Raw genomic sequence first — 26,642 nt, 5'->3', positions numbered from 1 at the left:
GATCTGCCGGCTGCAGATGGTAGTGCAGGATCTGTATGTACAACAATCACTACTCATATGGACCTCTTGTAAAATATAATAAGCAGAATATTGTTCATGTAAGCATGTTGACACTACACCATAAGTGGCCTATTGTAACAAATAATTTTGGTGTTACAAGATAAAATGTTACCATAGGTGCCTTAAAATGAATTTTATCTACATATGCCTACACCGTTTTTTAGTGTAACCATAGGTAAGCTTTAGTGTAATCGTAGATGTAATGAGACATCTATGGTAACATTTTATTTGGTGTTGCCGTTGGTTTTAAAAAAAGTGTAACTGAAAAGTGAAATATTTGAGCGGCTAGAATGAAAAGGCGGGAGATTGAAAACAATTAAACAAAAAACATATATGTCGGGGAAATAATACACAGCTTTGCCTTGTCCTAAAACTAATCTAACTAAAAACAAAACTCAAACTACATAGATCCTCTCTCATTTCACTCACCTCAACACAAACTCACTGGAACTCGACCTCACCTCACCCCTCTCGAAACCTGTTTTGTGAAAAAGTGTTACCATAACCCTTTTTTGCACTTTCAGCAACACTTTTTGGCCTTTATTCACACTTTTTTGGCTGTTACAATAGGCCACTTATGGTGTATGACCGTAGAGGAATCAGATTTGGTGGTGGTGGTCCTGATGGGCATCGCCAGCAGCCAGAAAACATAGTGGGAGATAACAGTTCGTGTGTAGTCTGCTGCAAAATTGGGATTGGTGGCAAAGTTAATGGAGCTTGAGGCCCTCCCTATACCAGTAATACAAAAGATGAACACTGATACCAATAATGACATCAAGATGATGAGTGGGAGGAGATCAATTACATCCTTGGTTGATAATTTTTAAGAAGCAAAACCACTTTTAGAGGGATAAAAATGAGGAATATCAGAATAAATTCGCCAAACGATAACTTAGATAAGGAGCGAGTGAAGAGCACTACTGTCCGGATCAGCCTGACTCGAGAATAACTGAAAACTGCATTATATGGTTAAGGAACATATCGCAGTCAAATAAGTTTATACTTAAACAAATGACTACTGCAAGTCTGCAATCCAGGCGTACGTGGATGTCGTACAAAACAGTAAACGCATTATGGAAGCAGCAAATTAAACCCAACGGAAGAACAATATTCAAATAACTACCAACAACTTGACTAGAACTTATCATGTTACTGACAAACAATGCACCCAAACTAATCTTCGCGTTCTTATCAAAAACAAAGCAACAACAATATTCAAATATCTACCAAGAACTTGGCTAGAGCTTATTATGTTACTGACAAATATAAAGCCCAACTTTATAATCACAAGAAACTACATTGTAGTGAGTTAATTGATGGGAAGCATTGGCCTTCAGTAACAGCTGGATATGTGCTATCATAGTTTGGCAAAAACAGGTTTCCTTTTCTGGCTATGAGCTAAGATAGCTTCATTTAAATCATCAGATATAACTGCACCAGAGTTCCACGTCGCAACATAATCCAAAGCTCTTTCTAGTGTCATGTCCCGACTTTTTAGCAACACAGCTTTTGTCCCAGTGACAGCAAGTGGAGACTTAGCAGCAAGTCCTATGAGACACAATCACTCAATCAGTAGCATCAAGTTAATTTATAATCATCTAAATGGTCTGAAAACTATTTTAAGACGTAAAATCTCTCAAGTATACCACAAAAATGTTGGCATAGTTGTACAACGAGAAATGATCCTTGATCATAAAACAAAACTTACAGGGTTTTCCTGAAACTCTAAAAAACGTTGAGAGGTCAACTAGTATGTACTTCTAAGTCCTAACGAAGACGAGAAGTACACAGTTAAAGATGACGCTTTCAATATCTTCTTCACTTTTAACTGCCAACTAGTTAAAAGAGTAACCAATGACCCCACGCTACTTTGGTTACTCTTAGAGCAAGTCCAATGCAATGTTATAAGTGGTACCATTTCTATAATTTGAAATCAAATGCTAAAAATCTCAACTCCAATGGGGTTTTATATTTGGATGCAAATATGCATATATGCATCCTTGGTTCTAAATTTGAAACCAAGGATGCATTTATGCATCCATGGCACATCATCAACTAACTATAATTGGTATGTATAGTGGTGAACTTTAAATAAAGTTTAGGAGAGAGGGGCTATAGTTACTCAAATTTGGAATTATTTGGATGCAAAATGCATCTAGCATTGGAGTTGAAGTTCCATTTTAACAATAAAAAAAACACTTTTTAGTGCTAAATTATAACAATAGCTACAGCTATTTTGCATCTTGCATTGGACTTGCTCTTAGAGCATGTCCAATGCAATGCTTCAGGTGATGCTATATAGATCTATTACATGAAATTGCGTTAAAAAAAGACACCACTCTAAAGCAATGCCAAATGCAAGTTAAATATAGAAGCAGATATAGATATTTCTTTAACTGCAACATAATGCAAGTGGGGAAAATGGATGATTAAGTACCAGCAAACATTTTTAAAGCACAGAAAAGATGTGATCTGATTAAATTTAGAGTTTTTGTTAATTCAAAAGTATGCATTGGACTATAAATTCTATTATAACACCAGCAATAACATTTTTGGTTTTATAATATAGCGATAGTTGTTTGTATTTGTAGCACTGGCAATAGAAATCACATATGCATATTAGAATAGATAATCATTTCGTAGTAATTTAGTTGCAATAGCCAATAGAGAAATTTGCAAAAATACCCAATTTTTCAAACTTATTTTGAAAAATACGGTCGAATTTGCCATTGAGGTTGCAATACAGTTGATTTTCAGGCTACTGGCGTTGCAACGAGGTTGCAGAACGTATTTTTGAAAATAATTAATGCAACTTAGGTATTTATTTAAAAAGCCCTAAAATATATAGTATGTATTTTCTTCTTAAGATAATATTTAGGCTGACATAATTAAAAAAGAGGGAAGTTACCCTGAGCAAAGGCAAGGACAGCTTGATCCATAGCGGATTTGGAAGCAAAAACTTTGGAAACAAGTCCCAAATGTTTGGCCTCGGAAGCGGAAAACCTTCTGGCGGTTAAAGCAAGTTCCATTGCATTGGCATAACCGACAATAAAAGGCAACCTCTGAAGGGTGCCAAGATCAGCAACAATGGCAAGGTCAACCTCCTTGACAGAGAAAAAAGCAGAGTCAGTAGAGAAGCGAATATCGCAGGCAGTAATCAGATCAATACCACCGCCAATACAAGCCCCGTGAATACTGGCAATAACAGGCTTTCGGCATTTCTCCACAGAGGTGATAGCTTCCTGCATGAAGAGAACGTGGCGGCGGAGGCGTTCAGCTGCGCGTCCACGGTCGTCGGAAGCGGCAGTGGAGCTACTGATTGTCTTGAGAGAATTGATGTCTATGCCGGCGCAGAAATGATCGCCTTTGCCGGAGAGGACTATGACGGAGACGTTGGGGTTTTCATCGAGATGAGACAGGGCTTTTGGGAATTCAACAAAGAAATCGGGTGATAGAGCATTCAGAGTTGCCGGCCGATTCAAGATTAGATTATAAACGCCCCCTGAATCACTTGTTATCTTAAGGCTTTTGTACTCCTCCATCACTTGTTTTCCTCCTCCTTTAGCTTCCTTGGATTTTATACGACTACCTCCTTAGCCTAGCGCCCTACTGCACACACGCCAAGTCTGACTTTTACCCCTGGCGTGCGCTGCTGCCTCTCTCAGTGTCGTGTATTAACTGGTTTTTCTTTTTCTTTTTTTTCCTTTGTAATTGTAACCGGGATGTTGGTCCGAATATCTCAATTGGTTATTCTGTTTTGATTGGTTGATAGTCTTTAATAATGATTATGGATCTGCATCAACAACAATCACACTAATTAAAATATATTTAATTGATAAATTTTAGTGTTTATCATGCTCATGGCACCCATCAGACAAATCCAAAAATAAAACACTACATATTTTAATATTTATGACAAAAATGTTACATCTAAGATTCGTTTAAAAAGTGAAATGATAGTATCGCGCTAAAAAAAAACGATCCTTAAAATAAAACTTTAGAAACACTAAAGCCTTGTTGCAAATGTCTGAATTTTAAATAATTTTTGAAGATCTAAATTTAAATATACTAGCCTTTAACCCGTGCAAAGCACGGGCGACTATATAATTCGTAATTTATTAATTATAATTTAAATTTTAACACCATTTTATTAGTATTTTAGTATTAATGAATTGGATTTTAGTTAAATTATATTAACCAACTGACGGAAATTTAGCTTTCACAATTTATATTATTCAATTAATTTTAAATCAAATTTTTCATATTTCATATATCTTCATATGTTACGTAATGGTTCGTGTTCATAACGAAATAGAACACGTTAGAGTTAAATTTCGAGTAAAATACGTTATAATTAAAAAGTAGCGTCTCTAATTATTTATATGTATTTTAGACAAAAGATATTAAAAATTGTATATTTATAATTACTTATACATTTGTCTATAAGTATTTTTTTAATATTAATATATGTTATTAACAGTAGTTTCACCTTTTTCAACATATTATAAATTATATTTAATAAGATATCAATATACATAAGGAGTGTTTTTAGTATATAAAACTGTTTAATAGATATAGTATAGACTTTTAGTTTTAGAGGAGAGTACCAAACCAAAATTTTGTACGACTACAAATTATACCCATGTTGGCTTTTTATAGTATAGTATAGATGTCTTTCTCCATCGTTGTGTGTGTTAGAAAATAATTTATAAATATAATGTGTAGTTGTGTTACAGAATTCTAATTAATACTGAAAATAAGATTAGGAAAATGCTAGAGACCCCAAAAAATTGTCCTAAATAATTTTCCCAAATGACGTGTCCAAATCTGTTTGGCTAAATTCACTCCCATGATAATGAGACCCCCTTTGAGATTCATCAATCATAACTAGCCACTTGTTTGCCACATCATTTGGTAAAAATTTTTGGGAATTTTTTTTGAGGTCTCCAGCATTGCCATAAGATTAAGTGTTCTGAGAGTTCAAAGCAGGAGTTTGGGAAGGAACATGATGATAAATGTAAAATCCAACTTAATTGCATTCTCTTTCTCCTTTGAAAATGAAATATAAATTATGTCTTGAACTTCATTTGAAGTTTTGTTTTGCGCAAAACATGACACGAACTCACGTTTTATTATTATTTCACGTTTACGACAAAATAAAAATTAATAACAATATTAAGAATTCTTATCCATATAAATAGATGTAAGTATGTAACTAAAATATCCCACACTTTTGTCAAATGTGATTGCGATTTTAGAGAAAATGCAACATTTGAGCACCTTTATTTGCAAGAGTCCTAATTGCTGCAACATCGTTTTTGTTTGATCGTTATTTCCCTAATTTTCTTATTTCTTAACCCTTAAATTTTGTTTTTCATTCTCAATCACTTTTACTCAAATTCTCATGCACTGTAACTTTCGTTTTTTCTTTTTTGAAGATCATGCACTAAAACTTAATTTACATTCCTTTATATTATTCTTTCTTATATATTTTTTGATGGTTAAAAATTTATATCTTATATATCTAAGTATCAAAATGGTACACACTTTTTATAATACAATCTTTTATGCGTAAGAATATAAGCTGACGTTTGTTTTATTTTGCATAATGTAAAGTTTTGAAGTCATTTTAGGTTTTTTGATATAATAAATAAAATTATTTTTATTAATTTAGTTGGCATCAAAAATTTATCTTTTGTAATAATATATTTTTTTAAAAATTTATACTCTTTATTAATAATAAAATTAAAATTCTATATAGAATATATATTAATTAGTTAATAAGAATTAATTTAATAAAAGACTTATTTACTATATGAATTTATTTTATTATTTTTTTTTGTAAGGCTATATGAAATTTAATATATAGAGCAATGCTAGGTACCCCAAAAATTTTTCCCAAAAATTGTTACCAAATAATGTGGCAAACAAGTGGAGAGTTATGATTGGATGATGAATGAATCTAAAGGGGGCCTCATTATTTTGAGAGTAAATGCAACCAATCAGGATTAGACACCTCATTTGGGAAAAAAATTTGGGACAATTTTTTTGGGTTCCTAGCATTTTCCTTTAATTATATATGTGTGTGCTTGCGGGGTTATTTGCCGGTAGTGTTGAAAGATACTATAGATAGATAGGGCTGGGATTAAGGTTGGTACAAATGGCGAGTGGGGTTGGCAATTATTCATCTTCATTTACTACTGCTTTTTGTGGTTGTAATCTCGGTGGTGAAGCTTTAGGGATTCTATCATCAACTCAAATTGATAAACGGAGAAAGCAAAATCTTGCAGGCGCACCTAAAAGAATGGAGAGCTACTCCACCACTTCATCCATCAAAAACAAAATCATCGATTCGCATCTACATATATGGGCTTCTTCTCAACAAGTAAATACTCAATAATAATAATGATGATGATGATGATGCAAGTAGTGTTTATTTGTGCCTCAATGAATCTTATGCTCTTTTTCATGGTATAATAAACTTTTTCTTTCTTTATCTCTCTCGCAGGCAGCGGACAAGTATCCATACTTTCCTGGCAATGAACCTCCTATGCCTGCTGATCTTGATTTCTTGCTTTATGTACCTTTACTTGCCTTATTCACATTCTTCTCACTTGCTCCTGTGTATATGTAGCATTCACACAATTGAGTTATTTTGTTACTGTAGAATTGTTTTGTGTTTTTAACTTTTAACAATTTTCACCTAACCAGTGCATGGCTGAAGCAGGAGTTGATGGTGCCATGATTGTGCAGCCAATTAACCATAAATCTGATCATTCCTTTGTCACAAGGTAACTACATGTAGCCTTAGTCTTTTCAAATTTGCCAGTCCTCAACTCATCCAATTTTTACTAAAGTGTTACCCAATATTAGATATGTATACTATTATTCATATATAACATCCAAGTTAATTAATTCAACGCCCACCAACATATTGCTGTGAGTCATTTCCGCGAGACAGTATTTTAGGCACCCACTCCATATATGACCTGTTATTTCCTCAAGGAATGCCCCGATATTTTAACTCAATGATTCAACCGGGGTACATATTTTGCAGAGAGATAAGTAAGACAAATTTAGAGAAACATTCAATTGCTAGAATCCTTACCCGCATCTTACAGGCAATCCAGTTAAAATCAGTGTTTGAATTTTTTCCATCTGATTCGTAATTGAAATTAGTACTTTGCTTGTAATGAAGATGAAATTTATTTTATACCTTCCAATTCTGCCAACTTGACCCAATTGGCAGTGTGCTGAGGAAATACCCATCCAAATTTATAGGCTGCTGCCTTGCAAATCCAGAGGAAGATGGAGGCGGGGTCCAGCAACTGGAACATCTCATAACAAAGGTTTGTTTGCATAAATGGTGCCTGAACTTCGACACAAGAATCGTTACTGACAACTAATTTCCTTCGTGCCAGGACGGTTATCGTGCTGTTCGATTTAATCCGTATTTGTGGCCGTCTGGTCAAAAGGTGTGGCCTTTTTGTTGTATAAATATTTCATGCAAACAGCATAGCATATATGGTCCTGAACCTCTAATTTTCCCGAGGGGCAACACTAATTATTAATTAGTGTGCTAATAAACCCGATTAATTCCTTGGTAATGTCTGACCAAAAAAGAGAACTTATCATTAATACTTTAAGTCTCTGCTACTAGTTCCAAGATAGGAAGACACAATTGTTTCAGCAATAAATATTAATGACAATGTGGTGTTTTTCAACAAGATGTTTGTTTCATCACGCTTGAATCTGTTAAATTATATTTGCAGATGACAAATCAAATTGGTAAATCAATGTTTTCCAAAGCTGGAGAGCTTGGTACACCAGTAGGTATTATGTGCATGAAGGTAAATCTTTTTATTGAACTTGACGAGGACACTAAACATTTGTTTGATCTCTAGTGCCTTACTTCTGAATCGTTATTGTTTACTGTATTATATGGATTCCTATCTTATTACTGATAAGAAGCTTTCAGGGTCTTGATTTGCATTTATCAGAAATTAAGGAATTGTGTACAGAATTTCCTTCTACAGTGGTTCTGCTTGATCATTTGGCTTTCTGCAAACCTCCTCTGTAAGCTTCCCAGTTCTTAAATTTCTATGACAAACTATGAAAGGCTTTATCTTTTAACGGATTGTACTGACCTGGAGTGATGCCCGTCATCTCTCAGAAATGATGGAGACACTACAACCTTTTCAGAGCTGTTAAAGCTATCAGAATTCCCGCAGGTAAAAGAGAAGCAGAATGCTGCAATTTCTTCAAGCAGCATTCTGCAATTATTTAATTTTACATGATATATTTTTGTGCTTGCATTATGAGTTTATATATGCAAGCAAATATGTGTGGTGAATGTTAATACCATGTCAAATGTCAAGTTCGAATGAAAATCAAGTGAAATGCCAAATGCATATTGAAATTAAGACAGTTTTACTAGCCCAAAGTGCAACAAACTTGGGTAATTGCATCCGCCCAAAATATCTTAAGTTTGTTATGGTGCACTTAGAAGTTCGAGGGCAAGCACTAGTCTCCCTATCCACGTATACGTCTACCAATATACATGCTCAAGGTTGAGTTACCAAGAGTTAGTTTTGATGTCCTGTCTCCATGTGTAACAACCCAAGTCGAAACCTTGAGCGCGTATACTTTTATGCCATATTTTGGCATAACCTATTTTTTCTAATAATTTTCCTAATCTTTATTTATTAATCCAGATTAAAGATTAATTACTTGGCCACAAGTAATTATCCTCTCTCTGAAATGAGGAAAGAATCACCAATTACAGAAAATATCTCCAAATGACATCCTTCAAATCCGGAAGATATCACAACTCGAAGATAATCTCTAAGGGTTTGTTTGGGAGTGATGTTCAAAATTGTCAAAAAGTGTTGGTAAAAAAAAGTATCGTTGTAGAAATCAATACCTGTTTGGTAATCTTTTTGGCATTTGCATATTTTGAGTTATAATATAAAAAATATTGTTTTTGGTGAGGTTTGATAGTAAAATCTATTACAGCTTCTCGCAAAAACTGAAAAACGGATTTTTTTCCCCAAAAAGTATAGGGAGGACATGTTTTTCCTAAAAGCATCTAAAAGCTGTTGTTTTGAAAAACTGCTTTTAGATTTACCAAACAATTTTTCACCCGTTTTTCAGTAAAAACTGTTGTTGTCTGCAACAACAATGCCAAACAGTGCCTAAATCCCTGAAACCATCAAAATCTTGTTAACCAAAATCCTCCATTAACAATTGATGCAATTTGTAGGAATGGTTTACTTTTTCTTCGAGGAGAATAAATAATTTCGATCAAATTCACATGAATTTTGGGTTTTATCAATACAATTTACGTTAAAGGAGAGCAATTTTATTGTTCATGGAGGCTGAATAATTTTTAATCGATATAAAAAGAGATTTTTATGAGTTCGTGAAATCGGACCGGTATGGTTTTATATATACAATTAATAAAGAAGAGAAAGATGACTCAGTCGGTGAACAAAACATCACAACATAAAAAAATAAAGAAACTAGATGGGGCCGCATGAATAAAAGGTGTAATTTTTGACATGGTTTAAGAGGAAGGAGATGAAGTACTTTGTTGAGAAGGTCAATGTGTTGATGTGGTGGGACCTGCTAAGGTATTTAAATGAAAAACAAATCAAACAATCTGATTAGAGCCACATAAATAACCTATGAAATTACAAATATTCCTATAATCAATCAACATTAAATCAAAATCAACTAACTAATATTTCAGTTACAATTTTGAATCATGATTACCACACTTCCTCTTGATTCGAAATTGTAAAATATATTTAGTGATTTCAAATCGACGATGTACTTCCCATCATCATCCTTAGAGCCCTTCTCTTCGTAATCGTACTTCCAGTGCTTTTCTCAGACCAAATTTGTTGATACACTTCTCACCAACTTCCCATTATTGGAGCCCTTCTCTCTAGAAACACATAAAATATGGTGCACTTCTAACCAAATATCATTGTTTTATTACACTTCCTAATAACTTTAATATAAATTTTTTTAGAACACTTCTCTCCAAGGTGAAATGTTCACCTACAACATTAAAACAATAATTCCCATGGCTACATGTGCCATGATCTTTTTCTCATCAACATGACACCCGTGTATTTGGTGCCCACCATTATCGGGACCTCTTGACCCTCCTTCATTTTGTTCCCTATGTACTTCTACTGGTTGATCTCCAAAATTCTCAATTTTTGTAGTGGCAGATCATCTCCAAGAGGTTGCATCTCTCCCCCCGATTCAATCTCTACAAACTTGAGCATCTTATATCGGAAGTCATGGTTATGCACTTGTATCACAAATCCTATGAGATCATTGAGGCTCTGATACCATATTGATTTTTTAGTACAAGAAGGGAGATATGATATTATTCAGTGGGAACTTATAATTTTATTCATTCCAATACTCTTTATATAGAGCTCATACAAATCAAACTTGCATTATTATTATCACATAAATAGCCTAATCAATTACAAATATTCTTATAATCAATCAACATTAAAACAAAATCAACTAATTAATATTTCACTTACAATTTTGAATCGTAATTCCAACATAGTCATAACCATATTAAATTGATTCTTATGCCTTTGAGACTGGCAAAGTAGTTTATCTAATAAAAAAAAATCTGATCCTCAAGTAGTAAGGTGTCTCTTTTCTTTAATTTTGAAAGTTGAAAATGGGGTTGAGAGAAAGGAGGTAAACAAAAGCTCACACGAAATTTTGGCTTTTTAGTACAACTGGATGTAGAAGTAGAACAGGGTGAAGAAATGGTTATTATAGAGGATAAAAATTTATCTTCGATTGGAATTGTTAAAGATACAAATAAACTTCTAGTTTATCGAATAATCATTGGTTCATAATTTTCAACTCTGTACGATTATGAACATGACAAGGATTAAGACAGAAAACTTACAAGTGGGAGGTCAATTTAACTTTTCTAAGCGTCATGGTGCTCATACAAGTAAAAGCAACAGTATTAACTTCTCTTTAGCTTCAAGATGTATGCTATGGTGCAGATTCTGTGGACATGGCGTTTCATATTGTATTATGTGCTTGTTCCTAAATCCTAATTATGTGCATCATCTCTCTCTCATTACCTTAATTTTCTTCACATTCTCTTCCTTGGTTATCTTTTATGTTTCAAATGTTTAGCATTCCGATTTTTTTTGTAACTTCTCCATCACCACAACTTCTATTTACAGCAGGCTTCAGCTCATTCTGCTTATCCACAACTTTTTCTGTCAGGTTTACATAAAGTTCAGTGCCCTGTTCAGAGTATCAAGAAGTTCATATCCGTATGAAGATCTATCTCAAGTTCTTTCTAAAGTAGTGTCAAGCTTTGGCGCTAACCGTGTCATGTGGGGAAGGTAGAATTTTATTCTTCTTTGTAGGTTTTAGTACAGACTTGGAATACACAAAATTGCAGAATATATATATTTATATGATAGTCTTACTTTTTATCCAATTGTCACACTCTTCTGTTTTTATGGACAGTGACTTCCCATTTGTTGTGGATGAGTGTGGTTATAAAGAATCTAAGGAAGCAGTGTCTCTTATTGCTTCTAAAGTGCCTTTATCACCTGATGAGTTGGAGTGGATCATGGGTAGAACCGCTTCTGAACTATTTCAAGGTCATTGGCTTTGTTCTTGAATCTGGATCACTTAACTGAGCTTGAGTGGTTGATGTCTGTTAGATAGTGCCACTTTTTTATCTCTCCTTTTTTTTGGATCCCAGTTGTGTCAAATGTCAATGTGTCCTCCTTTTCGGTGGAGTCGACACCTAAACAAATTTGATATATCTATGATAACTAATCCCTTTATATTGTTTAAGTTTCTGGAATGTGGAGTTTTTCCTTGTCAATTTTGGTCGTTGTTTTCTTTATGTTGTAGTTGTTGGTTAAATTAAAATTCTTCCAACACATATATTCCGAGTTTTGATAGAGCATATATTTATATATGCTTTTATATGATTTTATTCCCATAATTTTAGTATTTTGTAAATAATCGGGTTATTACTAATTGATTTTAAGTGTTTAATGGCAGGAAAATAAATATTCCTAAAGTTGGATTAAATCAAGCTTAATTGGGCTTAATCAGGTGAAAATTCAGATTTTACGGGCTACCTGCGCAGCAAATCTTGTTTGGGCCATAACTTGAGTTCCGGACGTCAGAATTAGACGATTCAACAGCCCACGCGAAGATATCTTAATTGTCTACAAGTTTAAAGTGGTCCAGCTATCTAAAGACAAAAGGATCAGCCCAGAATCAGGCCTGAAAGTCAGCCCACGAATTTTGTCTCAGAATCCAACTTGTTTTAGGAAATCGGAATTGTTTTTCGAGGAAACCATTAAAACATTATTATTATTAGGGTTTTATTATTATTAGATATCGAAGAGAGTGTATTGAGAGATAGAGAAAGCTTTGGGAGATAACTTGAGCAAAGATTGAAGGGATTCAGTCCAAGTTCGAGAGATTTCGTCAAGTTGTATTTTCTTACTCTTGTACCCTTTTGACATGATTTCAGTAATATATATATTCGTGTTTTCTTTAATTGTTATGGGTAACTAATCCTCTAATCCGAGGATTGGGGAGTATTTGTTGGCTTAATATGTTTGTTTGATCTAAGATTGTGGTTTCTCTATGTATGCTAATCTGTCATTGAGCGCTTAACACAGTTATAGGAGTCGCGAACCTGTAATTGTATCTGTAGGATTTATAATGAATCAGGAGAGGATTTATATTTCTTGTACATGATATGACAGACATAACTTGATTAATTAATCGGGAGATTATTAGGCGAGTTGTGAAACAGAAAATCCTTGGTTCGTGATAGCTTATAAGTTGGTTTTGATTGATCATGGGAGTGACTTCAAGATTAAGTTATAGGTATTATTTTGTATCTTGGGAGAGAACATTATAATCAATAGAAGGATTGTTTTTAGCAGAGTGGAGACTTGTTTATCACGATTGATTGACATTCATTGTAGCCAGCAAAGAAACCTGATTCTTGGATTGCTTTTTATCATCGTTAATTCACACTTTTAATTGCTTTATTAGTTTAATTTAGTTGATAGTAAAAACCACAATTTATTCTCTAAACTTCTAAATAGAAAGGAGTAATATACTTGATTTAATATTGTATTCAGTCCTTCCCTGAGAACGAACTTTACATAATTTCACTGCAACAAATTGGCGCCGCTGCCGGGGAAGGCAGCAATATTAAGTTTAGGTTAATTATTTCTTATTGTTTAGATTTTATTAAATTTGTTTCCAAGATCTATCTCATTGGTGTTTCGTTTCAGGTACACCTGATATATGCGTAGATCGAAAAGTGTTGGAAATTTCGAACCAGATCCAGAAATCGAGCGCACTTTTCGAGTTAGAAGGCAAGAAGCAAGGAAAAAGAAAGAGGAGGCCAAGATGACTGATAACAATAATGCAAACGAAAATCTCCATGTTATTGTTCCTAATGAGTCATCCATTCAGGATCATGAGACTCCTAATCCTGCTAATTGCATGTACAAGACTCCTGCGATTGGTGCAACTCAATATAACATTAATCCGAGTCTTATTCAGATAGTGAGCAATTCAGCTTTTGAAGGAGACATTGAGAGAGAGGATCCACACCGACATCTCGAGCGCTTCGTGCAAATGTGTGGTTCTTTCAGAATCAATGGGGTTACTGCTGATCAAATTCGTCTTCACATGTTCCCTTATTCTATAAAGGGAAAAGCTCTGGAATGGTTTCAACAGCTTTCAGATGCTACTCTAGCTACTTGGGATAATCTTTCTACTGAGTTCTTATCCAAATATTATCCTTCTGACAAGACTCAGCAAATGAGAGCAATTATTCTTACTTTCAAAGCACAACCAGGTGAAGGCTTGTATCAAGCATGGGAGAGATATAAGGCATTGTTGAGAAAATGTCCACATCATGGTTACGAAGAGTGGATGGTTCTGAGTACTTTCTATGGAGCTCTAAATTCTGATATTCGGCTGAGTTTGGATGTTGCAGCTGGAGGAAATTTTAAAAAAGCACCTGTTACTCAAGCTAAGGCACTTCTCGAGGAATTGGCCTCAAATAACTATGCTTGGGCACCTAGTGGTACAAGCTCAGTGAAATCAGCACAAGACACTGAGATGATGAACTTGCTCACTCTGAAATTGGATGCTCTTACTCAAGAAGTTCGTGGACAAAGGGCAAATGTCAATGCTATTTCTACTCCAATGGAAGGGTATAATGATCCTGGTACTGATCAGTACTTACATGCACAACAATTTCCAGAGGAAGCAGCTTTCATCCAAGGAAGACAATCATGGCCTGTTCAGAATAATTCTTATTACAATCCGAATCAGAGGCCCAACAACAATCTTTCTTACAACAACAATCATGCTGTTAATCCATCATATGCAGCACAGAAGCAGCAACCTCCCGGTTTCCAACCACGTCAGCAGTATCCAAATCAACAACAGTTTCAACCTCCACCAAAGGACAAGAAAGAACCTGCTGATTGGGAAATTGCACTCAGTAAGATGATACAAGGGACGACTGGAGCTTTTGCCAATATGGAGACCAAATTTGAAAAAGTGGAGTCAAGGCTTGATCAGATGGCTTCATCACAAAAGATGTTGGAAGTTCAAATTGGGCAAATTGCTAATAAGGTTGGTGTTCGTGAGCAAGGATCTCTACCTAGTCAACCAGATTTGAAGGGTAATGAGCAATGCAAGGCTATCACTTTGAGGAATGGAAGAGAATTGCCCGAAGTCGAGGCTGTCAAACGTAATGAGAAGGCCCCTTCAAAGAAAGACGAGCTAGTTGAATCTGAGGTTGAAGTTTCAGAAAAGGAAAATGATGAGCAGGAAGAAGATGAAATTGCACCAAAGGTACCAGTGAAACCATATGTTCCTCCAATCCCTTTCCCACAAAGGCTGCATAACAAGAAGTTGGAGAAACAATATGAAAAATTCTTGCAAACCTTTCGGCAATTGCATATAAATATTCCTTTTGCTGATGCCTTGGCACAAATGCCATTATATGCCAAATTTTTGAAGGAGATGTTGTCTAGAAAGCGGAAACTTGAAGATGTGGAAACCATTACTCTCAATGCGGAGTGTAGTGCAGTCATTCAAAAATCAATTCCGCAAAAGTTAAAAGATCCCGGAAGCTTCTCTTTGCCATGCACTATTGGAAAGATGGAGAATATTAAAGCCTTATGTGATTTGGGGGCTAGTGTAAGTTTGATGCCATACTCCATTTGCAAGAGGCTTGGTCTTGGAGAGCTCAAGAAGACAAGAATCTCACTTCAGTTGGCAGATCGTACAATCAAGCATCCTTTGGGAGTCATAGAAGATGTACTTGTCAAGGTCGATAAATTCTTTATTCCTTGTGATTTTGTGGTGTTGGATATGGATGAAGATGTGGAGATGCCCATAATCTTGGGAAGGCCCTTTTTGGCTACTGCTGGAACCACGATCGATGTCAAAGCTGGGAAACTCACATTGAATGTTGGTGATGAAAAGGTTGAGTTCGATCTCAACAAAGCACTGAAGATGCCTTCAATTGACGCTACATGTTTCAATGTTGACATAGTTGATGAGATTGTGAAAAATGGTGATGTAGACTTGGAGGACCAAGTACAAACTCCAACTGACAAAGAAGGTGAGGACAAACTTGCATTAGAGATGCAAAAATCAGGTATGCCAATGATTGAGATGGCATTTTCAATATCAGAGGCACCTCAGGTAGAACTCAAACCTCTTCCTTCTAATCTAAAATATGCTTTTCTTGGTGATAATGAGACATATCCTGTGGTCGTATCTTCTTTACTTGATGATGATGAACTTGAAAAATTGTTAAAAGTGCTTAAAAAATATAAATCATCAATAGGTTGGACAATTGAGGATATCAAGGGAATTAGCCCCGCTCTTTGCATGCATAGGATTGATTTAGAAGATAATCATAAACCAGTGATTGAAGGACAAAGAAGGTTAAATCCTAACTTGCAAGATGTGGTTAAAAAAGAGATAACTAAGCTGTTAGATGCGGGTATTATATACTCTGTTCCACATAGTAAATGGGTTAGTCCTATTCATGTTGTGCCTAAGAAGGGTGGGATGACTGTTGTGAAAAATGAAAAGAATGAATTAATTCCCACAAGAACTGTAACAGGTTGGAGAGTTTGTATTGATTATAGGAAATTAAATAATGCTACTCGCAAGGATCACTTTCCCCTCCCATTTATTGATCAGATGTTAGAAAGACTTGCGGGTAATGAGTATTATAATTTCCTAGATGGTTTCTCAGGATATTTTCAGATTCCTATTGCTCCTGAGGACCAAGAAAAGACAACCTTTACTTGTCCGTATGGCACATTTGCTTATCGTAGGCTACCCTTTGGTTTGTGTAATGGCCCGTCTACGTTTCAACGACTTATGACGGCTATTTTCTCTGATTTTATAGGAAAAACCATGGAAGTCTTCATGGATGACTTCACTGTATATGGTTCTTCCTTTGATACTTGTTTGACTAATCTTTCTCAAGTGTTGCAGAGATGTGCAGAAACTAACCTTGTTCTTAATTGGGAGAAGTGTCACTTTATGGTGAAAGAAGGCATTGTGCTTGGGCACAAGATTTCTAGTAAGGGCATTGAGGTGGACAGGGCCAAAATCGAAGTGATTGAGAAATTACCCCCACCTTCTTCTGTGAAGGGGATTAGAAGTTTTCTTGGACATGCCGGTTTCTACCGTCGTTTTATCAAGGATTTTTCTAAAATTTCTCGCCCTCTCTGTAATTTACTTGAAAAAGATAGCATATTTGATTTTGATGAGAGTTGTCTTGTGGCTTTCAACAGGTTGAAAAAGGAGCTTACTTCTGCACCGATAATGTCAGCCCCTGATTGGAGCTTACCTTTTGAACTTATGTGTGATGCTAGTGACTATGCTGTTGGTGCTGTTTTGGGACAGAAGAAGGACAAGCGCATGCATGTGATTTATTATGCGAGCAAGACACTTGATGAGGCACAGGTCAATTATGCTACAACTGAAAAAGAGCTCCTTGCTGTGGTTTTTGCTTTCGACAAGTTTAGATCGTATCTTGTGGGATCTAAAGTGATTGTTTATACGGATCATGCTGCGATCCGTTACTTGATGTCAAAGAAGGATGCCAAGCCTCGTCTAATCCGTTGGATACTTTTACTCCAAGAATTTGATCTTGAAATTCGAGACAAGAAAGGCTCTGAAAATCTAGTAGCTGATCATCTTTCAAGATTGGCCCAGGGTGATGGAGTGGTAGATGATAATATGCCTATTAATGAACTATTTCCAGACGAAGCACTTTTGGTTGTCTCTATGTCTACACCATGGTATGCAGATTTTGTCAATTACATTGTTAGAGGTATCGTGCCATCAGAACTTAATTATCAACAAAAGAAGAAATTTCTTTTTGATGTGAAACATTACTTCTGGGAAGAACCTCTACTCTATAAAGAATGTGCTGATGGGATTATGAGAAGATGTGTTCCTCACGATGAGATTCCTAATATCCTTAAGCATTGTCATGCTTTGGAGTGTGGTGGGCACAATAGTAGCATGAAAACAGTGGCAAAAATCTGGCAATCAGGATTCTATTGGCCTTCAATGTACCAAGACGCGAGAAATTTTGTTTCCACTTGTGATAGATGTCAAAGGACAGGAAATATATCAAGACGGAATGAAATGCCTTTACAATCTATTCTTGAGGTAGAGATATTTGATGTATGGGGGATAGATTTCATGGGTCCCTTTCCATCGTCTTATGGAAATAAGTATATCTTGGTAGGAGTTGATTACGTCTCAAAATGGGTGGAGGCAATTGCTAGTCCTACCAATGATGCTAGAGTGGTGAAAAAGTTCTTACAAAAGCATGTCTTCACAAGATTCGGAGTTCCTCGTGCTATTATCAATGATGGAGGGTCTCACTTTTGCAATAAACTGATTGAAGACCTTTTGAAAAAGTATGGTGTGACTCAAAAAGTTGCGACACCTTATCACCCTCAAACGAGTGGGCAAGTAGAGATTTCAAATCGAGAGCTGAAACAAATTCTTGAGAAGACAGTGACAAGCTCTAGAAAAGATTGGTCAAGGAAGCTAGATGATGCTTTATGGGCCTACCGTACAGCTTTCAAGACACCTATTGGAATGTCTCCCTATAGGTTGGTTTTTGGAAAATCTTGTCATTTACCTGTTGAATTAGAACATAAGGCATATTGGGCAACACGATTCTTAAACATGGAGTTGAAAGATGCGGGACTAAACAGGTTGATGCAACTCAGTGAACTTGATGAGTTGAGACTCCAATCCTATGAAAGTGCTGCAAGCTATAAAGAAAAGACAAAATTGTGGCATGACAAGCATATTCAGAAGAAAGATTTCGAAGTTGGACAAAAGGTCCTTTTGTTTAATTCGAGACTTAAACTTTTTCCTGGAAAACTCAAGTCACGATGGTCTGGACCGTTTGAAATTGTTAAAGTGTATCCATATGGTACTGTGGCAATTACTCGAGAGGGGTCTGAAATTTTTAAGGTGAATGGTCAGAGGCTCAAGCCATATTTGATCGGGGAAGAGTCACAAGGAGGAGATCATTATCTTCTCACTGATCGTAGAACTTGATCCAGAACAGGCGTCCGGCTAAATGACGTTAACGACAGTGCTTGTTGGGAGGCAACCCAATGTCTCGGTAAGTTATTATATTATATTATATAATTGAATTTTGTAATTTTTTTAGGGATATATTATTATTATTATTATTACTCCCACAAGGTGTCTTGATAAATTTTTGTGAAGTTTTTCAGATAATTTTTTAAAATGTGAGACAGAAGATATCGCTGGCCATTTCACTTCTACGCAGACTGTGTGGACAAGTTTGTGCCAAGGAGCGCGAATTTTGGTTAAGTTAATAATTGTTTTTGTCACCATAGGAGGGCCAGTTCCAGTACGTCAGGATGGGCATCCAATATTTGGTGAACGCCCGTCTTCACGTTCTGTGCAAACGCCACAAATCTCTTATAAAACTTATTCTCTGGTCTATTCTTATGGGCCACAATCATCCTGGCCCATTGTGCCAGCCATTCAACGCGTGCAACCTAACTTTCTAAGTCACTGGGAAAAGGAGCGGTGTACAGAGCAATTTAGTTTTTGTTTTTGTTTTTTGTTTTGTTTTGTTTTATTTTGTTTTTGTTTTTTTTTAGTTTTGTATTATTAATTTATTATATATATATATAATCTATATATTTATATTATATATTTTGTAAAATAGTATATTGTAAAATAGCAGCTTTGTTTTATAATATATATATATTCTACGTGTTTAACACTAACCTAGTTTGCTCTGTTTTCTTGCAATTCTAATCCCAGTTGATTTCAGTTAGATGATGCAGGTTGCTCTCTATATATATACACACATTATGGGTTCTGAACACATCTACAAATTATATAACAGGTCGCCAACGTGATCCTCTGCCGTGTTCAAATCTTCCGGTTTATTGCCCCTGCCTTTTGCGCTTGAGATAACAACCAGTAAAATATCACCAACACAACCCCTTCATGGCTCCTAAATCTTCAAGCAAACAACAACAACCTCCTGCCAAAAAACAAAAGCGCGAGCTTGAAAATCTCTCGACAACTCAACTTGCTGCTGCTAGTACAAAGATGCAGAATACTGGTCCTGCGAAACAACACACATTACATGCCGCTGCTTCTAAAACTCAGAGATACCCCACTATCAAATTTAGTGGTTCGGCACAACAGAATATTTATGCAGTGTTGTCTAAACGGAAGGTTTTGTCAAACAAATATATTGATCTATCAGCTTTGGAAGTGTTGGGAATACAAGATGACCTTGTACAATCATTGAAAGTTATTGGTTGGAGTGACCTCATGAGTATGGATGATCCTTCTTATGCGAAACTTACATATGAATTTTTGAGTTCCTTCACTGTTATTAATGATGATACACTGTCATTCCGGATAGCTAATGTGCAGCATGAAATCACTAAATCAGCTCTGGCTGATATGTTTGGTTGGCAATTGATTGAGTCACAACCGTTGCCCGAAGGATATGCTACTCCATTCTGGCAAGTACTCACTCGCTTGCCGAAGAGTGCTAGTTATGAAACTCATTGTGCTTTCTCTTCAGAAATTGTAAGTGATTCTTATCGCTACTTCTCTCGACTCATGTCCTACACCATATATGGTCGTGCTGAAAATAATCACAAGATTCAAACGGGTGAGTTGGCTCTGTTATATCACGTTCATGATGGCCAACTAGTGGATTGGACAAACTTGTTAATTAGCAGATTCTTGTATCAAGCCAAGCAAGCTAAAGGTGCAATTGTCCTAGGAGGTTTTGTAACAAGGATTGCTGAGAGGTTGGGTGTATTTAATCGCAATACCACCAATTTACCAGTGGTAGAAGGCTGGCCCACTACTATCAATGTCGATTACTTGATTGGTATGCACTTATTGCGTCGACATAAACTTTTAGGGCTGTGTAAAGTGGATCACAAGCGTAAGCATGCTTCAATACCAATGAAGGATCATGATCTAGAGCTGAATCCGAAAAATACTCTTAAGGACCAGGTTGCAGGGTTGCAGAGACAAATGGCGAGGATGGAGAAACAAATGGGAGACATGTTTTCCTATATGCAGAGGCACCTTCCACATCATACACCTTGATTTTGAGGGGAGTTTTCTTTCTTAGCTTTTTAGTGTAGTTCTTGTGTCATTGAGGACATTGACCCATTCAAGTGTGGGGATGTGTTCTCACGAATAATAATATTATATATAAAAAAAAAATAAAAAAATTGCATATTGCCTTGTCTTAATTTTAGGATAGTCATGATAGTTGCATTTAAATTAGAGCATATAGTTATTTAATTTGGCATGCATTTTTTTTAGTAGATTTTTATTTTAATTAATTTTTTTTATAGTTTGCATTTTCATAATTTCATGAAAGTTTGTCGAGCAAGTCAATTTCCTATGATGAGCTTATTTGCATAATTTCTTGGTTAGTAGTCTTGATCATATGTGATGTCTTGCATGCTTAGAAATTGCTTGTGCGGGAAGTTGTAGTTACACTATAACTGTTCTAGAGGCGAGATTTAGACTAGCTTATTTCTTGAGTCTTAACTATGGGTCGGGCGTAGAATTTTGACTATTCCCTTCTGAGCTTGGAGTCTATAATTCTTAAGTGAGGGGGAGCTTCGGGATATACATGCCTTTCTAAAAAAAAAAAAAAAAAACAGAAGAAAAAATACATGTATTAGCAATAAAGTTCACAAAAAAAATGGTGGTAGAATTGATTAGGTTGGGCTCATTAATACTCGAGTAATTAAGTCTGAGGGGACTTTGTGCCTAGTAACCTAAAGCCTTTCATGGTTTGGGATTACTGACCCAACGCTCGCTAAATGGGTATTAGTGTATAAATCTTTAGGGATCTCAACCATTGCACGGTCAAATAAGCCACCTAAACCGCATGTGAACAATTTGGTTGGTGAAGTCTTATGGTGGTCGTAACTCATTTACACCGAGAAGCGTCCTGACCTTAGACCGAGCATGTACACACCAAATAATAGATATTGAAAAAAAAAAAAAAAAAAGAAGAAGCATATATAGGAGAGGCATGGAAGTTCCTTGGTGACCCTAAACTGTAGTTGACTCTAATGTAACGAAGTGTTTAAGCATTATTCTGATTAACGACTCATGGCTAAGATTCTGTTGAAGTTTGTTGGTCTTTATGTTGTTTCATTAGAGAGCATGTTGAGCACACACGATGCACTCCGTACTTGCAGTGAAAGAGTTGCATGACTAATGTGTGTGATAGATGAAATCCTTGATTGTTGCATATTCTGAGGATTATATGTTGACAAGGTTGATAATTTCATGATTGGGATCTATGCATATTCATTTAGTTTGCATTCATATTAGTTGCATTCTTAAGACTTGGCAGAAAAGAAATGGATTTTGTGGGTACATTCACTATAGGCCCTCACGAGACCTTACTCGTCCACTAGGGCTGCCTAGGGGTTTAAAGGGCTTGTTGCATATGCCAAATGCAACCGTGATCACCTACGGAAGTGGTATATATCTATTAGGTGTTAGCTTAAGTTTATTTTATTTGCCCGAGGACGTGCAAAACACTAAGTGTGGGGATATTTGATAGAGCATATATTTATATATGCTTTTATATGATTTTATTCCCATAATTTTAGTATTTTGTAAATAATCGGGTTATTACTAATTGATTTTAAGTGTTTAATGGCAGGAAAATAAATATTCCTAAAGTTGGATTAAATCAAGCTTAATTGGGCTTAATCAGGTGAAAATTCAGATTTTACGGGCTACCTGCGCAGCAAATCTTGTTTGGGCCATAACTTGAGTTCCGGACGTCAGAATTAGACGATTCAACAGCCCACGCGAAGATATCTTAATTGTCTACAAGTTTAAAGTGGTCCAGCTATCTAAAGACAAAAGGATCAGCCCAGAATCAGGCCTGAAAGTCAGCCCACGAATTTTGTCTCAGAATCCAACTTGTTTTAGGAAATCGGAATTGTTTTTCGAGGAAACCATTAAAACATTATTATTATTAGGGTTTTATTATTATTAGATATCGAAGAGAGTGTATTGAGAGATAGAGAAAGCTTTGGGAGATAACTTGAGCAAAGATTGAAGGGATTCAGTCCAAGTTCGAGAGATTTCGTCAAGTTGTATTTTCTTACTCTTGTACCCTTTTGACATGATTTCAGTAATATATATATTCGTGTTTTCTTTAATTGTTATGGGTAACTAATCCTCTAATCCGAGGATTGGGGAGTATTTGTTGGCTTAATATGTTTGTTTGATCTAAGATTGTGGTTTCTCTATGTATGCTAATCTGTCATTGAGCGCTTAACACAGTTATAGGAGTCGCGAACCTGTAATTGTATCTGTAGGATTTATAATGAATCAGGAGAGGATTTATATTTCTTGTACATGATATGACAGACATAACTTGATTAATTAATCGGGAGATTATTAGGCGAGTTGTGAAACAGAAAATCCTTGGTTCGTGATAGCTTATAAGTTGGTTTTGATTGATCATGGGAGTGACTTCAAGATTAAGTTATAGGTATTATTTTGTATCTTGGGAGAGAACATTATAATCAATAGAAGGATTGTTTTTAGCAGAGTGGAGACTTGTTTATCACGATTGATTGACATTCATTGTAGCCAGCAAAGAAACCTGATTCTTGGATTGCTTTTTATCATCGTTAATTCACACTTTTAATTGCTTTATTAGTTTAATTTAGTTGATAGTAAAAACCACAATTTATTCTCTAAACTTCTAAATAGAAAGGAGTAATATACTTGATTTAATATTGTATTCAGTCCTTCCCTGAGAACGAACTTTACATAATTTCACTGCAACAAGTTTATGAAGTGAATTTCAAATTCAGGAAAAGATAGGTCAAAATGATATGTTGCAACTTGCAAGTAGAAATGTTTTTGAGATAAAAATTTGAAGTCCGCCCATTGGATAGGGTGCGGTGTGACACCTAGCCTAGCTTAGCTAGCCCATGACATTTCTTTCCGTTGGCAGTTGGTGCAAAGAAGACCAGCTGCTATTCATTCCATCAGCAGCAGCATTATATAAATAATGGAACACATCTTTGAACTAGCTAGCTGTTAGATACTAGATAGCTGCTGACTCTCAGAATGGAGTAAATAGAAGAAAGGACGGTTAATGATAAAATGACACTACTGAAGAGGAAGATGTTTTATTCAATTGCAGTACTAGTATATGTCTGAATTATGTGAGCAGAATCGTAGATGCTAAACCCGTTGGTCTTTGTTACTAACAGATCTGGCAATGATTTCTCCCATGTACAAAGGTTGGTTTATCCCTCCCATTTTTTGGTGGTCGTTTGTTAGACATGAAATAATAATAATAATTTATCCACAAGATATACATACGCATGTGTATGTGAGATGTAAGGTCTTGGCTTAATGCGAGCAATACAACAGTAAAGTAATAAAATACAGTAATCACTTGCTACTACTGTACTACACTTGGTTGTAATCATTCTCTTAATTACTACTCAATTGAGATCCACACAGTTGTTTTTGTTTTTGTGTGGTCGTCGTCTAAGTCCAAAATGAAGATCAAGCCCCCGTTTATGACTGAGAAATCCCCAAGCAGGCTGTTGATATTAGCCGTCGCTATTCTATTCCTCTTCAGCGGGGCGCTGGTACTTTCCAGCTACATCCTCGCCGTCGACAGTCCTTTCCTCCTCCTCCGCGGCGGCGACAACTCCGATTCAACGGAGAGGACTCAGCTAGAAACGATCCTCCACTACGCCACCTCACGCGTGGTCCCGCAACAGTCCCTGGCAGAGATCAAAGTCTCTTTCGATGTTCTTCTCTCTCGGGCACCTTGTAACTTTCTTGTGTTTGGACTCGGCCATGACTCCCAGATGTGGCACTCTTTCAATCCACGCGGCACCACTCTATTCCTGGAGGAGGATCCAAAGTGGGTCCAGACGATCTTGAAGACAGCACCGTTCCTCAATGCACGGCACGTGATCTACCGGACCAAACTCTCAGAGGCGGATAAGCTTTTACAATCCTACCGTTGGCAACCCGAGTGCACACAGATGATGTTTCTACGTGGGAATGACAAGTGTAGGTTGGCCCTAACTGAGCTGCCTGAGGAGGTGTATGATAAGGAATGGGACCTCATCATGATTGACGCGCCAAGAGGCTACTTTCCAGAAGCGCCTGGAAGGATGGCAGCGATCTATTCAGCGGCAGTTATGGCCAGGAACAGGAAAGGAAAGGGCGAGACGCATGTGTTTCTGCACGACGTGGATCGCAGAGTAGAGAAGGCTTATGCCGAGGAGTTTCTGTGTAGAAAGTATTTGGTCCAATCCAAAGGAAGGCTCTGGCACTTTGAGATTCCATCGCCCAACACCACAGCCTCAGATTCATTGCCTAATACCGTTTTTTGCTGAGGGGAGGGAGGGAGGGAGGGAGGGAAGATCCAACTCCAACACCGTTTTTTACTGTTACACTATCAATCACCTTCTTTTTCCTGTTGCCTCCCACATTCACACTTTTTTTGTTTTTTTTAAAAGAAAAGGAAGAAAAGAGCATTGTGATAATGTAAGTAAGTAGCTGCTTTCAAATAAGTACTATTTATCTGTTGACAGACAGGCAGACAGACAGAATATAGTGGGTTTAGCAAGGAGGGGAAACAAAATGCTTTTGTCTTTCATACTGTTTCTTGTTATAAGCATAGCACGCTGTCAGAATTATAATCTTTTCCATGTTAATTACTGGATCTACCGGTATTAATATTACTATTGGTGGCTAACTATCGTCAATGTAACTACCTATGTTAATACTATATTATTAATATTGAAATACTGAAAAATTCTAGAAATTATCCAAAATGTGATTCATGATTTTAATTATTATTATTTAAACATAGTCAATTTGGTCATCGGCTTGCACTCCAACGTATACTAATAGCAATTCGAGAAATCAAGCATCACATCACAGAGAAGGTTAAAGTAGGCTTTGACCGATAGATTTAATCCAACAATCTTTGCCGATTGGTTGTCTGCGATTGATGAGTTATTTCACTCGTAAAAATGAGCGGCGAGTTCGGTTTGTTAAGATCTGGAAAATACGGTCTCAAATCTCACTTTATAACGTTACATAATGTAATGTTTATAATTAATTTTTAAAAAAGCTAATATGTATTCAAAATTTTAATTCACAAAAAAAATCAATTAAAAATAATGATTTTTATTACCCGTTCAACCCATTAATCTCCTACAAAATGGTCGATTGATTCGATTTTTGTAATCCGATTAATCTTTATAAAATTTTCTCAATCAAAATATGTATAATAAATTATTAAAATTGAATACTATATTACTTTAAATATAAATAATTATAGAATTTATGATATAATAAATATATTTGTTATTAAATAAATAATTTTATAATTATAACTAAATATTAAAAATAATATCTTAATATTAAAGTACAACTGACTCACTCCGATCAATCCTTCTGATTAATCGACGATTTCCAATTAATCCTCAATCAGTAGCTCAACTGACATGGTCCTATTCCCGATTTCCGATTTCTATAGCACTGCACAACACACTTTAAAAAAATCTTAAATGTTAGTTATAGAATTATATTTTATAGGAGCACTAAAGTGATTGTCGAGAAGTGAAAAAATGTATAGATTGAATGGGACAAATGAGTAATTTTTTAATGTTATATTTGTGATTATAAATATGATTGCGAGTTGTAAATCATGTTTTTATATATAAAATAGCAAAGCCCTAGGTTCGTGCCTAGGACTTTACTATGTTAAGGGTCACAAATTATATATATAATAATGTTCAATATAATTATATTTGATTATAATTTAAAAAGTGAAAATGATAGTGGGCCAACTATCATTACACGAGTATATACTCTGATGATTATCATTCAAATATTATTTTTCGCCT

General features: G+C 35.8%; 3 protein-coding genes and 1 pseudogene across 4 annotated transcripts; 2 read left to right on the top strand and 2 right to left on the bottom strand.

The window, feature by feature from the left end:
- Nucleotides 1-1,170: 1,170 nt before the first annotated feature.
- LOC108203109 (delta(3,5)-Delta(2,4)-dienoyl-CoA isomerase, peroxisomal) lies at nt 1,171-3,736 on the bottom strand. Its single transcript, XM_017371851.2, has 2 exons — nt 2,969-3,736; nt 1,171-1,608 (listed from the first exon to the last, which is right to left on the bottom strand). The coding sequence occupies exons 1-2, from the start codon at nt 3,600-3,602 to the stop codon at nt 1,418-1,420; spliced, it is 825 nt and encodes a 274-aa protein (XP_017227340.1). The 5' UTR covers nt 3,603-3,736; the 3' UTR covers nt 1,171-1,417.
- Nucleotides 3,737-6,160: 2,424 nt separating this feature from the next.
- On the top strand, nt 6,161-12,649 carry LOC108203046 (uncharacterized). Of its 2 annotated transcripts, XM_017371750.2 has the most exons (11): nt 6,161-6,445; nt 6,569-6,640; nt 6,772-6,851; nt 7,310-7,409; nt 7,482-7,535; nt 7,833-7,910; nt 8,039-8,136; nt 8,234-8,291; nt 11,344-11,465; nt 11,593-11,729; nt 12,142-12,649. In XM_017371750.2, the coding sequence occupies exons 1-11, from the start codon at nt 6,221-6,223 to the stop codon at nt 12,147-12,149; spliced, it is 1,032 nt and encodes a 343-aa protein (XP_017227239.1). In that variant the 5' UTR covers nt 6,161-6,220; the 3' UTR covers nt 12,150-12,649. The 2 variants fall into 2 exon arrangements, with proteins under 2 accessions (XP_017227239.1, XP_017227238.1); XM_017371749.2 differs by lacking the exon at nt 12,142-12,649 and having other exon boundaries at nt 11,593-11,959.
- Nucleotides 12,650-13,924: 1,275 nt separating this feature from the next.
- LOC135149818 (small nucleolar RNA R71) lies at nt 13,925-14,039 on the bottom strand (annotated as a pseudogene).
- Nucleotides 14,040-24,063: 10,024 nt separating this feature from the next.
- LOC108200867 (arabinogalactan O-methyltransferase 1) lies at nt 24,064-25,484 on the top strand. The gene has a single exon (XM_017369133.2). It carries the CDS (start codon nt 24,267-24,269, stop codon nt 25,119-25,121), a length of 855 nt encoding a protein of 284 aa, XP_017224622.1. The 5' UTR covers nt 24,064-24,266; the 3' UTR covers nt 25,122-25,484.
- The last annotated feature ends 1,158 nt before the right edge of the window (nt 25,485-26,642 follow it).

The sequence above is a fragment of the Daucus carota genome, chromosome 9 (genome assembly GCF_001625215.2).
Source record: "Daucus carota subsp. sativus chromosome 9, DH1 v3.0, whole genome shotgun sequence".
Classification (NCBI taxonomy): Eukaryota; Viridiplantae; Streptophyta; class Magnoliopsida; order Apiales; family Apiaceae; genus Daucus; species Daucus carota.
This window is presented reverse-complemented; position numbering and strand designations above follow the sequence as displayed.